Below are 14,375 nucleotides of genomic sequence, written 5' to 3'. Positions count from 1 at the left end.
TTTAGGAATTTCCTGTTTCTTTTTTTTTTTTTAATTTTATTTTATTTTTAAACTTTACATAATTGTATTAGTTTTGCCAAATATCAAAATGAATCCGCCACAGGTATACATGTGTCTTTGTTCTGTGTATTTGGTTTAAGCAATAGCCTATTTTCTAGGAATTGCATTTCTCAAATGTAGTAACTACATGCATTATTTCTATGCCTCTTTTAAATTGCTATTATTATTGCTAATAAAGATAATCTTAATGTCTTAATTAATATTTTATATTCTTTTGCATCTAAAATTTAAAGTATTAATTTCATAAACCAAATTGTAGGAAAAAATACTGCTATATGATTTATAATCACATTACACGTCAATAGATGCAATTACTTATGAATATAAATTCAACATAATCTGTTAATAATTATTTTTAGCCTGAGCTATGTGACTGAACTCACACATGCATTTATTTCTAATTAATAAAAGGTTCTTTTTCTACCTCACAGAGATTTAAGCCATAAAAGACAAATTGGAAAAAAAGTCACTGAAGTGCGATTCATTTTTCTTAGTACTTGTTGTTGTTATTCAGTCATTCATTCATGTCCAACTCCTTGAGACCGCATGGACTGCAGCATGCCAGACTTCCCTGTCCTTCACTATCTCCCTGAATTTACTCAACTCATGTCCATTGAGTCAATGATGCCATCCAACAATTTCATCCTCTGTCTTCCCCTTCTCCTCCTGCCTTCAATCTTTCTGAGCATCAGGGTCTTTTCTAATGAGTCAGCTTTTCACATCACGTAGCCAAATTATTAGAACTTTAGACTTCATTTTCACTTTTCACTTTCATGCATTGGAGAAGGAAATGGCAACCCACTCCAGTGTTCTTGCCTGGAGAATCCCAGGAACAGGGGAGCCTGGTGGGCTGCCGTCTCTGGGGTTGCACAGAGTCGGACACGACTGAAGCGACTTAGCAGCAGCAGCAGCTTCAGCATTGGTCCTTTCAATGAATATTCAGGAGTGGTTTCCTTTAGGATGGACTGGTTTGATCTCCTTGCAGTCCAAGGGACTCTTGAGACTCTTCTCCAACACCCCAGTTCAAAAGCATCAATTCTTCCACACCCAGTCTTCTTTGTGTTCCAACTCTTACATCCATACATAACTATTGGAAAAACCATAGCTTTGACTAGATGGACCTTTGTCAGTAATGTAATGTTTCTGCTTTTGAATATACTGTCTAGGTTTGTCGTGGCTTTTCTTCTAAGGAGCAAACATCTTTTAATTTCATGGCTGTAGTGATTTTGGAGCCCCCAAAAATAAAGTCTGTCACTATTTCCATTGTTTCCCCATCTATTTGCCATGAAATGATGGGACTGAATGCTATGATCTTAGTTTTCTGAACGTTGAGTTTTAAGCCAACTTTTTCACTCTTTTTTCACATTCATCAAGAGACTCTTTAGTTTCTGTTTTTTTCTGCCATAAGGGTGGTGTCATCTGCATATCTGAGGTTATTGATATTTCTCCTGGATCTTGATTCCACTGTGCTTCATCCAGCCCAGTATTTCTAGCAATGTACTCTGCATATAAATTAAATAAGCAGGGTGACAATATATAGCCTTGATGTACTCTTTTCCCAATTTTGAACCAGTCCATTGTTCCATGTCTGGTTCTAACTGTTGCTTCTTCACCTGCATACAGGTTTCACAGGAAGTGGGTAAGTTGGTCTGGTATTCCCATCTCTAAGAATTTTCCACAGTTTGTTGTGATCCATACAAAGGCTTTAGCTTAGTCAATGAAGCAGAAGTAGATGTTTTTCTGGAATTGTGTTGCTTTTTCTATGATCCAACGGATGTTGGCAATTTGATCTCTAGTTCCTGTGTGTTTTCTAAATCTAGTTTGTGCACCTGGATGTTCTCAGTTCACGTACTGTTGAAGTCTAGCTTGAAGAGTTTTGAGCATTATCTTGCTAGCCTGTGAAATGGGCACAATTGTGTGATAGTTTGAACATTTTTTGGCATTGCCCTTCTTTGGGATTGGAATGAAAACTGACCTTTTCCAGTCCTGTATCCACTGCTGAGTTTTCCAAATGTGCTGGCATAGTGAGTGTAGCACTTTCACAGCATCATCTTTTAGGATTTGAAGTAGCTCAGCTGGAATTCCATCACCTCCACTAGCTTTATTCATAGTGATGCCTCCTAAGGCCAACTTGACTACACACTCCAGGATGTCTGGTGCTAGGTGAATAACCACACCATTGTGTTTATCTATATCATTAAGACCTTTTTCATACAGTTCTGTGTATTCTTGGCATCACTTCTTAATCTCTTGTATTTCTGTTATGTCCTAACTTATTTCTGTCTTTTATTGTGCCCATCTTTGAATGAAATGTTCCCTTGTTATCTCTAATTTTCTTGAAGAGATCTCTAGTCTTTCCCTTTCTACTATTTTCTCTATTTCTTTGCATTGTTCCCTTAAGAAGGCTTCTTATCTCTCCTTGCTATTCTTGGGAACTCTGCATTAAGTTGGGTATATTTTTTCCTTCTCCTATTCCTTTCACTTCTTTCTTCAGCTATTTGTAAGGCCTCCTCAGACAACCATCTTGCCTTGTTACATTTCTTTTTCTTGGGGATGATTTTGGTCACTGCCTCCTGTGCAGTGTTACACATCTCTATCCATTGTTCTTCAGGCACTCTGTCAGATCTAATCCCTTGAATCTGTCACTTCCACTGTATAATCATAAGAGATTTGATTTAGGTCAACCCCTCAATGGCCTAGTGGCTTTCCCTATTTTCTTCAATTTAAGTCTGAATTTTGCAATAAGGAGTTCATGATCTGAGTCACAGTCAGCTCCAGGTCTTGTTTTTACTGACTATTCAGAGCTTCTCCATCTTTGGCTGCAAAGGATATAATCAGTCTGATTTTAGTATTGACCATCTGGTGATGTCCATGTGTAGAATCGTCTCTTATGTTTTCGGAAGAGGGTGTTTGCTATCTTAGCAAGGCTCTGTTAGCTTTACCCTGCTTTATTTTGTACCCCAAGGCCAAACTTGCATGTTATCCCATTTATCTCTTGGCTTCCTACTTTTGCATTCCACTCTGTTATGATGAAAAGGGCATCTTTTTTTGATGTTCGTTCTAGAAGGCCTTGTGGGTCTGCAAAGAACCGTTCAGCTGAATTCAGCTCTTTTGGCACTAGTGGTTGGGCATAAACTTGGATTACTTGTGGTGCTGAGTGGTTTTCCTTGCAAAGGAACCAAGATCATTGTCATTTTTGAGATTGCACCCAAGTACTGCATTTTGGACTCTTTTGTTGACCATGATGGCTACTCCATTTCTTCTAAGGGATTCTTGCCCACAGTAGTAGATATAATGGTCATCTGAATTATATTCTCCCATTCCTGTCGATTTTAGTTCACTGATTCCTAAAATGTCAATGTTCACTCTGTTTTTTCCCTCGATGTTCACTCTTGCCATCTCTTCTTTGACCACCAATTTACCTTGATTAATGGACCTAACATTCCAGGTACCTATGCAGTATTTTTCTTTACAGTATCAGACTTTACTTTCACCACTACATCCACAACTAGGCATCATATCTACTTTGGCTCAGCCTCTTCATTCTCCCTGGAGCTACTTCTCCACTCTTCCCCAGTAGCATATTAGATACCTAGTGACCTGGGGGGCTCATCTTTCAGTGGTTGCTCAGACAGTAAAGAATCGCCTGCAATGCAGGAGAACTGTTTTCAATCCCTGGTTGGGAAGATCCCCTGGAGAAGGGAATGACTACCCACTCCAGTATTCTTTCCTGGAGAATTCCATGGACAGAGGAGCTTGGTGAGGGCTATAGTCCATGGGATCTCAAAAAGTTGATCACAATTGAGCAAGTAACACTTACTTTTCTTAAGTTCAGTTCAATCACTCAGTCATCTCTGACTCTTTGTGACCGCATGGACTGCAGCACGCCAGGCTTCCTGTCCCTCACCAACTCCTGGAGCCTATGCAAACTCACTTTTCTTAGTACTATATATATTTGGAAGCACTAAAAAGTCAGAACACTGCTTAAAATTGTACTGCTTATTGGAACATGCAGGACTATTTACTAATTTACATTATATTTATTACATAATAAGTTAAGTGTTATGATTCTGTGGGAAACACAGCAATATACTAAGAACTCTGCTAGGTCTTTTGGGTGCTGTAATATAGTAATAGTTCATAGACTTCTAGGAACAACTAACAGTTTTTGTTTGCTCAGAATTTGGCGAGTGCATTCAAAGGTCTGATTCATTTGAAATGCTCTAAATCAAATTAGAAAGCAACCTTTAGCAAAATACGTAACATCCACTTTGCAGACTTCTGTTTAAAAGTTCTACATGTTTAAGAACCACTTCATGTGATAATTTTTTTTCTGGTATTGTTCTTACAACTGTGAATATCTGTGAAAATGGGCAACAGTGTCAGTGGCATGGCTGGCCTCCAGAACCATCACTCACTTCATGCCAGCCTGAAGTTTACACTGCCGTTAAAATGGGCAGTTTCACAGTTTATGAAGCTCTTCCTCATACATCCTTACTTCATCGTCACAACAACCCAGTTGGGCACATGTAGTGAAGGTTTGTATTTTCTGCCTGTCCACCATCTCAAAGCCCTTCCTGTCTCAGGGAGAACCATGATATACAATGGATGAAAATAGGGCTCTAGACTCCCCCATGAAATCTAAGGAGGGCAGTCCTCCTCAGCAGCTCAGGGGCTGTCTTGTGCCTGTGATTCAGCCAATGAGATGCCCTTTCCTGAACGTTTCCCTGGAAATGAATAAGCTCAGAGCCTCTAAGAAGAGTTTAAGTTCATCCCCACCAGGGTGGCTGCCACTGAGGGTTGAGTCTGAGGTAGTGGGATCTGCTAGGCTTCAGAGTCCAGGGCCAGCACACAAAGCCTGGGTGTCCAGACAGAACTTCTTTGTTTCTTCCTTTTTCCCCAAGATTTTCCAGTCTCTTGCCTCAAGTAGCCATCTCACATCTTCTCATCCTTATCATTTTTAATTTAACTAGAGTATGTTTTAGTTGTTTGCAGTTCACAATACAGGTGATTTTAACAAGTATTGCCATTCCCAATGTATAGATGAAGAGAGTGAGCCTTACTGAGTTACTTGAATTGTAGTTACATAGAAACTACACATCTAGACCCCGTCACTTCTACTTAAGAATTGTTTCTTTCACACCACACTGTCTTCCCAGTTACCTTCAGTGGCCTCTGCAGGTAGTGAGATGGGTTTTCCTCTCTGTGTCTCCTTGTTTGAGTGCTTAATCCTATTTCCTGTTTTAATGCTTGTCTGCTTACTATCAAATGTGCCTAGACCCTTGAGCATCTGGAAGACAAGGATTGCATTGTAGTCATCATTTTCTCTCAGAGGTATACTGGAGTGCTTGGGTTCATAGTCAATGCTAAATAAAGACTCCAATAAATGAATGAGCAACGGTGTTCATAAACTATTCAATTAATTGAAAACACAATAATGGATTTGAAGTTGATGCTGAAAGTATAACACTGATCTTTTTAAAAAACACCACTATATTTTTTTGCCAATCAAAAAATTAAAGTATTTTTTGGAAAGTAATTTGCCTTGAATATATATGGATATTCACGTAGTAAGCTCATATACCATGCCTGCTATTTGCCAGGCTCTTATTACAGAGATACACAGGAATTAGTCTCCTCTTTAACAAGTTTCGCAGGCTGATGAGAGAAACAAATGATTCTGTAGCTGAGATCATGGAACTGTGGGAAAAAGAGCTGTGGTAATCTGAAGAACGATTAGAGCAGCAGGCCCACTGTCAGCAGTCATGGGAACGACTAAAATGGCAGGGAGATACAGCTCTGGGCAGGATGCTGTGCACATCAAAGACAACAGCCAGAGCCCTTTGAAAGCTGGAGAAAAGCACAGTGTGTTTGTGCCTTTGCAGAATGTTGTGAGATTTGCTTTAAAAAAAAAAGTTACCCATAGTCTTATTCAGAAATAATTATTCTTAAAAAATTTATAAGAAAAACTTGTTATCAAACTTTTGATTAATTTGAAATTGCTGTGTGCCATATCAATAAGTAAGACTATATTTTATTTGGAATTAAGGTGAAATAAAGATAGATCTGTATCTTTCCTTAAGCATTAAAGCCCAATACAAAAGAAGAAACAAATTCATGTATTAAAAACATAAAAGGCTATAAAATGATATATTTGTAGGTATATAATATATATATATTATGTATACAAACTAGGATCCACATTTGTTAATAAAATTTCCATTCTTTACAAATTATGCACATCGGTAGGAGAAATGCTTAACTTCATAATGCTTTTTATTGTTTGCAGACAATTACTACGGTACCCCAAAGCCTCCAGCAGAACCAGCACCATTATTATTAAATGTAACAGACCAGATACTTCCTGGAGCCACTCCAAGCGCTGAAGGAAAACGAAAGAGGAATAAATCAGTGAGCAACATGGAGAAAGCAAGCATAGAGCCTCCTGAGGAGGAAGAGGAAGAGAGGCCTGTGGTCAATGGAAATGGAGTAGTAGTGACACCAGGTTAGTCATTTACGTTTGTCATAGGTTCATCAGTTCTTCTGGAAATAGCTGAATATATATTATATCTGTGTTCAAACATATTTTCAGTAATGCCTAACGCGGCTCCCGATGGGAGCCGCGTTAGGCATTACTGACAATATATATAGTTCATTCATATATATTTTTTCACATTTATTTTCAGGTGTGTATGTATGCATGTGTGTGTGTCTGTGTGTATATGTACATATGTATGTGTATATATATATGTATATATATGTGTGTGTGTGTGTGTATATATATAATGTTTACAGTTATCTTCCAGGAGAGGATTATGATATCAAATGGGAAGGATATGATTCTTGTGTCTGAATTTATTAGTTTAAATTTTGGTGTATCTCGCAGTTTATTCAACTTCCTCTATTTCTGGTTTTACTCATACAATTTTAGTGGCAATATGGTGAGTAGTTTGGGGCTTCCCTGATAGCTCAGCTGGTAAAGAATCCACCTCCACTGCAGGAGACCTGGGTTCAATTGCTGGGTTGGGAAGATCCCCTGGAGAAGGGAAAGGCTACCCACTCCAGTATTCTGGCCTGGAGAATTCCAGGGACTGTGTCCCAAAGAGTTGGACATGACTGAGAGACTTTCACTTTCAGTGAGTGGTTTAAATCTTAGAAGGTGTTATAAGTCATGAATACGACTGTGTCACATTGTGAAATATTTTTTGTTAGTTAATATTAGATATTAATTAGATATAGTTATCCTTATAAACCTTACTATACTTTCAGCTCTGTGAATAGAAATTGTGTCATGTGATTTAGTTAACAACGTCAATAAATACAGTCCACAGAATAACTGAAGTTACAAAATGCCCATGTATTTATCCTTCCACCTTTATCACACAATCTGGCAATTTGGAGAAAGCATCTTCACAATTGATATCATGAAGGCAATTACCTTGAACAAGGGAAAGATATTATCCCTTTAATTTATCATCTGTCATATCCTTATATAAAAAGTATTAGACAGATATAAAGTGTGTTTGTGCAAGGTAGGCATTTGCAATTTCCTTATGCTTGTTGCTAATGTAGTACAAAAATTTATTTATAGTATAGATTTTTCATAATCTTATTCATAATAACCAAAACTAAACTATGACATTCTCTTTGCCTGTAATCTTGGAAAAAGTTTCTAAAGTTTTGTTTTACTTATTTATTTGTTAATAATGGCATATCATTATTTTAATGGGCATTGAAAGTCTAAGAGCTGTGTTAAAACCATTGAAAACAATGTTAATACATGTATCTTGCAAACATTATTCTTAAGATATTTCCTACAACTACTTTGATGTCTATACTTTTTACTTATCACTATGCTGCTTCTAGGAGAAGGAAATGGCAACCCACTCCAGTGTTCTTGCCTGGAGAATCCCAGGGACGGGGGAGCCTGGTGGGCTGCCGTCTACGGGGTCGCACAGAGTCGGACACGACTGAAGCGACTTAGCAGCAGCAGCATACTGCTCCTATAGCAACATATTATTTGAATTTTCATGCCTAATTATTTTTTATCAAAGAAAAGTTTCATAAGCCTAATTTTACCTTCATTTTCCATAATACCTGTATAAATGTTCTTCATTAAATATAAGGAGACCAAACATTCAATATGTGTCAATCAAGGTATAAAACCTTAGAAAATGGTTTCATTTTGGTTAATGTATGAGGATAGCTTCCTCTATTAATATATTGGTTAAAAAATTATTCTCTGACCCCAGCAATCATTGATTTCTGGGTACAAATGCTAAAAATCAGTTTAGGTACATAATGTAATTTATTTACTGTAAATGATCTGATAATTTTCAAGTACTTAGATACCATCTCTTTTGATTTTTGATTCTGAAATGTTTCTGTCAAAATATTTACTTTTCATCATGTAGTGGATTTAAATTAAGTTGATAAGACATAGTTTCCTTAGTTGAACTTTGATACGAAAAGCACAACAATTCAGCTAAGTGGAAGAAAATAATCACAAAAGAAGCAGGAGTTGGATGTCAAAGAGCAGTTATAGGATTTCTTACTGATTAAAACCTTATAGATAAAAATGTTAAATATATGGCCTTGATAAGGCCCAAATCATTGATTTCTGTTCCATTTATATTCTGTTTAGGGCAAATCAAATGAAACATTCTTGACATACAAATTCTCAGACTAGAAATTTATTTTAACTTGAGGGCATAGTGAATCTGGAAAGCGCCATCCCCTTTTATTCATACCTTAGACATGAGAAATATTTTGTTTTGCTTTTTATGACTAGGATGTTTTTAAGGCTCCAGGTAAAATGGACTGATTTGAACTCTTCTTAACTAACACTAGCCTTGTAACTGTCTTTGGACATCTGAGCCTGAAAATAACAGAGAACAACTATGCAGGCCAGCTTCAGGATATCTGAGTAGTCAACAGATGCCACAGACAGTTCCTCTGTGAACCTGGTATAGCAGTGGTCTTATACTACTTTTTCTTTCTTATTATGGGACTTGAAAGGTAGGAGAAAACAGCCCCAAACCAGAAAGTTGTTTCATCATCCTTTATTAGAAATCCTTTGCCAAGTCCCATTTTTGAAGGGTCTCTGTTTTTCTTTATGTTTATCCAAGAGAGTTTTTAAGATAAAAAGTTTCAACAGGGATTTTAAGATAAAACTTCTTTGCCCCCCTCGTATATACATTTACCATTTGAATCTCATCACCATTTGAACCTCACCAACTCTTCACCATTAGACCCTCATCACATTTTTTCCAGCACAGGGTCTTTGTTGTGCCTTTGTCTTCTCCCCATATACATTCATTGGATTCAGGACACTTCAAATAATGTTGAGAAAATTGTTGCTTACATTTTAGTTAACACTGCCCTGTAGGAGCCTATAATAGTAATTAATATCAGACCTCAGTATAGAGCATAAATAATATAATTAATGAGATACATTTGGAAAAGGAGAAAGTTTACTGAGGTAACTTTATTCCATTATAAGTAAAATTGATAATAATGGTAATAAATAATATTAAATAATTAATTTCTTTTGGATCTTATCATGTGCTAGGAGCTCCTTAACCTCATTGTATGTATCAGTTCATTTAATTATCTTATAGTCTTATTAGTTAAATGCTGTTTTACAGATGAAGACTGAGGTACACTACAGTTAAATAACTTGCCCTGTAACTGGAATTCATATATAGGAAATCTGGATCCAGAACCAATACTCTTAGCTGCTGTACTATCCTGAATCTTATGTTAATATTACCAAATAGAAGAACAAATACATTTCTTAACAATCTGTAAACACACGCCTATTACCAAGTCCAAGCTCACTCTGCTTGCCACAGGACAGGCCAATGAATCTGAGAGACTAGGTGTTGAGGCAAGAAAAACAACTTTATTCTGAAAGCCAGATGACTGAGAAGATAGCAGGCTAGCACCTCAAAATAACCATCTTACTAGGATCTGAACACCAGGCTCTTTTATAGACCAGAGAAGGGGGAGGTGAGGAAGCAAAGCAAAAAGGCCATTAATTGTTTCGTTGGTCTATATTTCTGTTTATGTGCCAGTACCATACTGTCTTGATGACTGTAGCTTTGTAGTACAATATGAAGTCAGGAAGGTTGATTCTTCCAGCTCCATTCTTCTTTCTCAAGGCTGCTTTGGATATTCAGAGTCTTTTGTGTCCATATGAGTTGTGAAATTTTTTGTTCTATTTCTGTGAAAAATGCCATTGGTGATTTGATAGGGATCGCATTTGATCTGTAGGTTGCATTTGGTGGTACAGTCATTTTCAGAATATTGATTCTTCAGGAACATGGAATATCTCTCCATCTGTTTATGTCACCTTTGATTTCTTTCATTAATGTCTTATAATTTTCTGTGTACAGTACTTTTGTCTCCTTAGGTAAGTTTATTCCTAGATGTTTTATTCTTTTAGTTGCCATGGTGAATGGGATTGAGTCCTTAATTGCTCTTTCTGATTTTTCATTGTTAGTATATAGAAATGCAAGTGATTTCTGTGTATTGATTTTGTATCCTGCAACTTTGCTAAATTCATTGATTAGCTCTTGTTACTTTTCTGATACTATCTTTAGGGTTTTCTATGTGCAGTATCATGTCATCCACAAACAGTGAGTGCTTTACTTCTTCTTTTCCAATCTGGATTTCTTTTATTTCTTTTGTGTTTTCTTATTAATTTTCTGTTTTGATGATCTGTTCATTGGTGTGAGTGTGAGTTAAAGTCTCCTACTATTATTGTGTTACTGCCAATTTCTCCTTTTATGTCTGTTAATGTTTGTCTTATGTATTGAGGTGCTCCTATGTTGGGTGCATAGATATTTACAGTTGTTATGGGAAATATTGCAAACATCTCCCAGAATGACAAGCCTCAGGCAGGGGATGTGTTAATTTCTTCCTTCCTGCCATTCACAGGTGGACGGGGTTGAACAAAGACACTTTAAACAGTCAGGCAGAGGAGCAGTATTCTCTGAGACAGATCATTCTGTATGATTATAATAACAAAAGCAATGCAAAGCAAGTCAAACAATTCCAACATGGAGTCAGAATTGGCTTCTTCTCTGCAATATGACCACTATTTTACTTGTACATCTTTAAAGAAGGAATTAAAAGTTTTTACCTACTTAGTGCTTCTTATTTTTTATTCATTTCTGTAAATCATGTAAAAGGCAACTCATTTCCTTCTCTGGATATAAAATATTTCTAGTTTTATATATATATAATATTCTTTATATATGTGTGTCTGACTCTTTGCAGGTCCCATGAACTGTAGCCTTCCAGGCTCCTCTAACTATGGGATTATCCCAGCAAGCATACTGGAGTGGATTGCCATTTCCTCCTCCAGGGGATCCAGAGGAGCCTGGCAGGCTACAGTCCACGGGGTGGCAAAGATTTAGACATGACTTAGTGACTAAACAACAGCAACAGCAACTAAGTACCAAACCTACTAGTCTTTAACCCCTTATATACTTCACCAAAGTGAACTGTTTTCACTGCGGAAATAAAGGTTTTAGAGTCCTCAGTTTACCCCTATTATTCATTGTCTTGATCTTTACTCCTTTGAAATGTAGTTTGTAGAATTATATTTCTTTTGCTTTCATACCATATGTATATAAAGTCAATGACCACTTTTAAATAGGTAATCAGTCAATTAAGTTTTACTAACATCAATGAATATTCACATACATGAATATTTATTTTATTCTAGTTTCCCTCTATTTATTCAAAATTACATTACAGAAATGTTTCTTTTTCTGATATATGTCACTTTGGTAATGGAAATCAGTGTAGTTCTACCCTTAGAAATGTAGTTTTATCCTTGTAAGTAATAAACATTGCAAAAATAAAATAAATAATGACAAGTTTCCTTTAGTGAATGCATACTATGTACAAGCTATATGGGATATATGTTATCTCTAGTCCCATAATCACAGTATATTTGCTTAAGAAATGAGATGCTCAAATTTACCTTAAAGTGCTTTATTAAGGTAATGATAGCAGAGTTGAACTCTGAACCCAGGGAAACCTGAACTCGTCCTTTTCCACCATATTTCCCTGTGTTGTTAACTACGCTGAGGACAAAGTGACTTCTGACTTCTGTAAGGTAAATCACAGTCCTGTAGTTCAGTGTACTCCATCTACATTGTATTCCGTTATATTTGTCCTTCAGAAAGTTCATGGAAGTGACATTAGCTCTAATGCTTGCAAGGATGATACATCCTTATATCATCTAGGAGAATTTCTCTTTAAAATGCTATTTAAAATTCATATGCTCAGGAAACCTTCCCTTGCCATCAACCTCACCTTATGTTCAAACATCTTTATCTTGGTAGAGGTGATGTTCAGCCCTGTGGCTTCAAATACTTAGATTTATCTGCAGCTTTCATTTCTCCCTTGTGTTCCAGGGCCATATTTCTAACTACTGCCCATGGACTACACACACCTCCCTCCCCAAGTATTGCTTCAGCAACTTAAATGCAGCATTCCACTTTAAACTCCTCCTAAAAAACAAACAAGCAAGCCAACTCACAAAGCATCTTACCGGTTTTCTCTAAATCTGCCTCTCACCCAGATAGTTCAGAGTCTGTTACTTTTCTCCTGCCTGCTGGATATGCATTATTAGATTAAAAAAATAATAATAAGATCACTGGGCCTTTAGCTTTTATCTATGCCTTCCTTAGCCTTCCTTAGATCAGTGCCTTATCCCCTCGTTTGGGGAACACAGTCGCCTAACTTGGGCTTCCCAGGTGGCACTAGTGGTAAAGAACCCGCCTGCCAGTTCAGGAGATATAAGAGACATGAATTCAGTCTCTGGGTTGGGAAGATCCCCTGGAGAAGAAATGGCAACTCACTCCAGTCTTTTCGCCTGGAGAATTTCATAGACAGAGGAGCCTAGTCCATGGTGTCGCAAAGAGTCTGACACAACTGAAGGGACTTAGCATGCACTTAGCATGTCACCTAACTGACCTCCTTTCCTATAGTCTCCATTCCTGTCAATTTCCCTGTTACTCTTCAATCAATTAAAAGATTTTGAACCACCATTTGGTTACATATCCTTCTCAAAACTTGGATGAGCTTCTGTTTCTAGTACTTCAAATTCTTTGGACAACTGCCTAGGTCCTCCCACAGTTGACTGCAACACCTGTTATCTTTGGTTCCCCTGCTGTCTTCTCTCATCTGCATCTCATACTCAGAAAACACCTTCACCTATCTGACAAGCCTTTCCCACATTCCAACTTACTATTCTATTCACAATTCAATCAAATGTTTATATTCTCTGGTAATCATTTGTTGACTCTCATAATGAAAACCTGAGACTGTCCATTTCTGAATTACTGAAGTCCAGCTTACACTTCTCATTCATTTAGGAGATACTGGTTAGCCTGGACCTTGTAGGTAACTTTTCATAATGTGCATGTCTGTCATTCCCTCATAAATTGTAAATGTTACCAGCACAAGGATTATGTCTACTTTTTTGTTTGCCTGTGTTAGTGATTAGTATATATCATTAGTTATTTCAAATTCTTGGTAAATATTTATTTTTCCAGTCAACCAAACCTCTTGAGAATGTCAAAGCTTCACTATATCAACGTGATTATATTTATTTTATGCTCATTTTCCACTGTTCAGTGTCTTCAACATGCAGTTTCTAAGTTTGAAAGATATGAGGATTCATGATCTTACATTTCTTCAAAAGTTGTTTGAACAAAAGAAAGTAGTATATTTTAAAAGATGCATTCTTATAATAAAGAGTGATGTTGAACATCTTTTCAAGTGTTTGTTAGCCATCTGTATGTCTTCTTTGGAGAAATGTCTATTTAGATCTTTGGCCCATTTTTTGATTGGGTCATTTATTTTTCTGGAGTTGAGCTGTAGGAGTTGCTTGTATATTTTTGAGATTAGTTGTTTGTCAGTTAATGCAAATCAAAACCACTATGAGGTACCATTTCACACCAGTCAGAATGGCTGCGATCCAAAAGTCTACAAATAATAAATGCTGGAGAGGGTGTGGAGAAAAGGGAACCCTCTTACACTGTTGGTGGGAATGCAAATTAGTACAGCCACTATGGAGAACAGTGTGGAGATTCCTTAAAAAACTGGAAATAGAACTGCCTTATGATCCAGCAATCCCACTGCTGGGCATACACACTGAGGAAACCAGAAGGGAAAGTGACACGTGTACCCCAATGTTCATCGCAGCACTGTTTATAATAGCCAGGACATGGAAGCAACCTAGATGTCCATCAGCAGATGAATGGATAAGAAAGCTGTGGTACATATACACCTTG

At 37.0% G+C, this 14,375-nt stretch overlaps 1 protein-coding gene across 1 annotated transcript in view; it reads left to right on the top strand.

The window, feature by feature from the left end:
- Positions 1–14,375, top strand: part of MAGI2 (membrane associated guanylate kinase, WW and PDZ domain containing 2) — a 1,467,824-nt gene that overhangs the window by 918,944 nt on the left and 534,505 nt on the right. Inside the window, 1 exon segment of the mRNA XM_010848097.1 lies at positions 6,350–6,565. Coding sequence (XP_010846399.1) covers positions 6,350–6,565 — 216 coding nt within the window.

This window comes from Bison bison, unplaced genomic scaffold (genome assembly GCF_000754665.1).
Source record: "Bison bison bison isolate TAMUID 2011002044 unplaced genomic scaffold, Bison_UMD1.0 scf7180017864260, whole genome shotgun sequence".
Lineage (NCBI taxonomy): Eukaryota > Metazoa > Chordata > Mammalia > Artiodactyla > Bovidae > Bison > Bison bison.
Note: the sequence above shows the minus strand (reverse complement) of the source record. Positions and strands in the feature narration are given on the sequence as shown.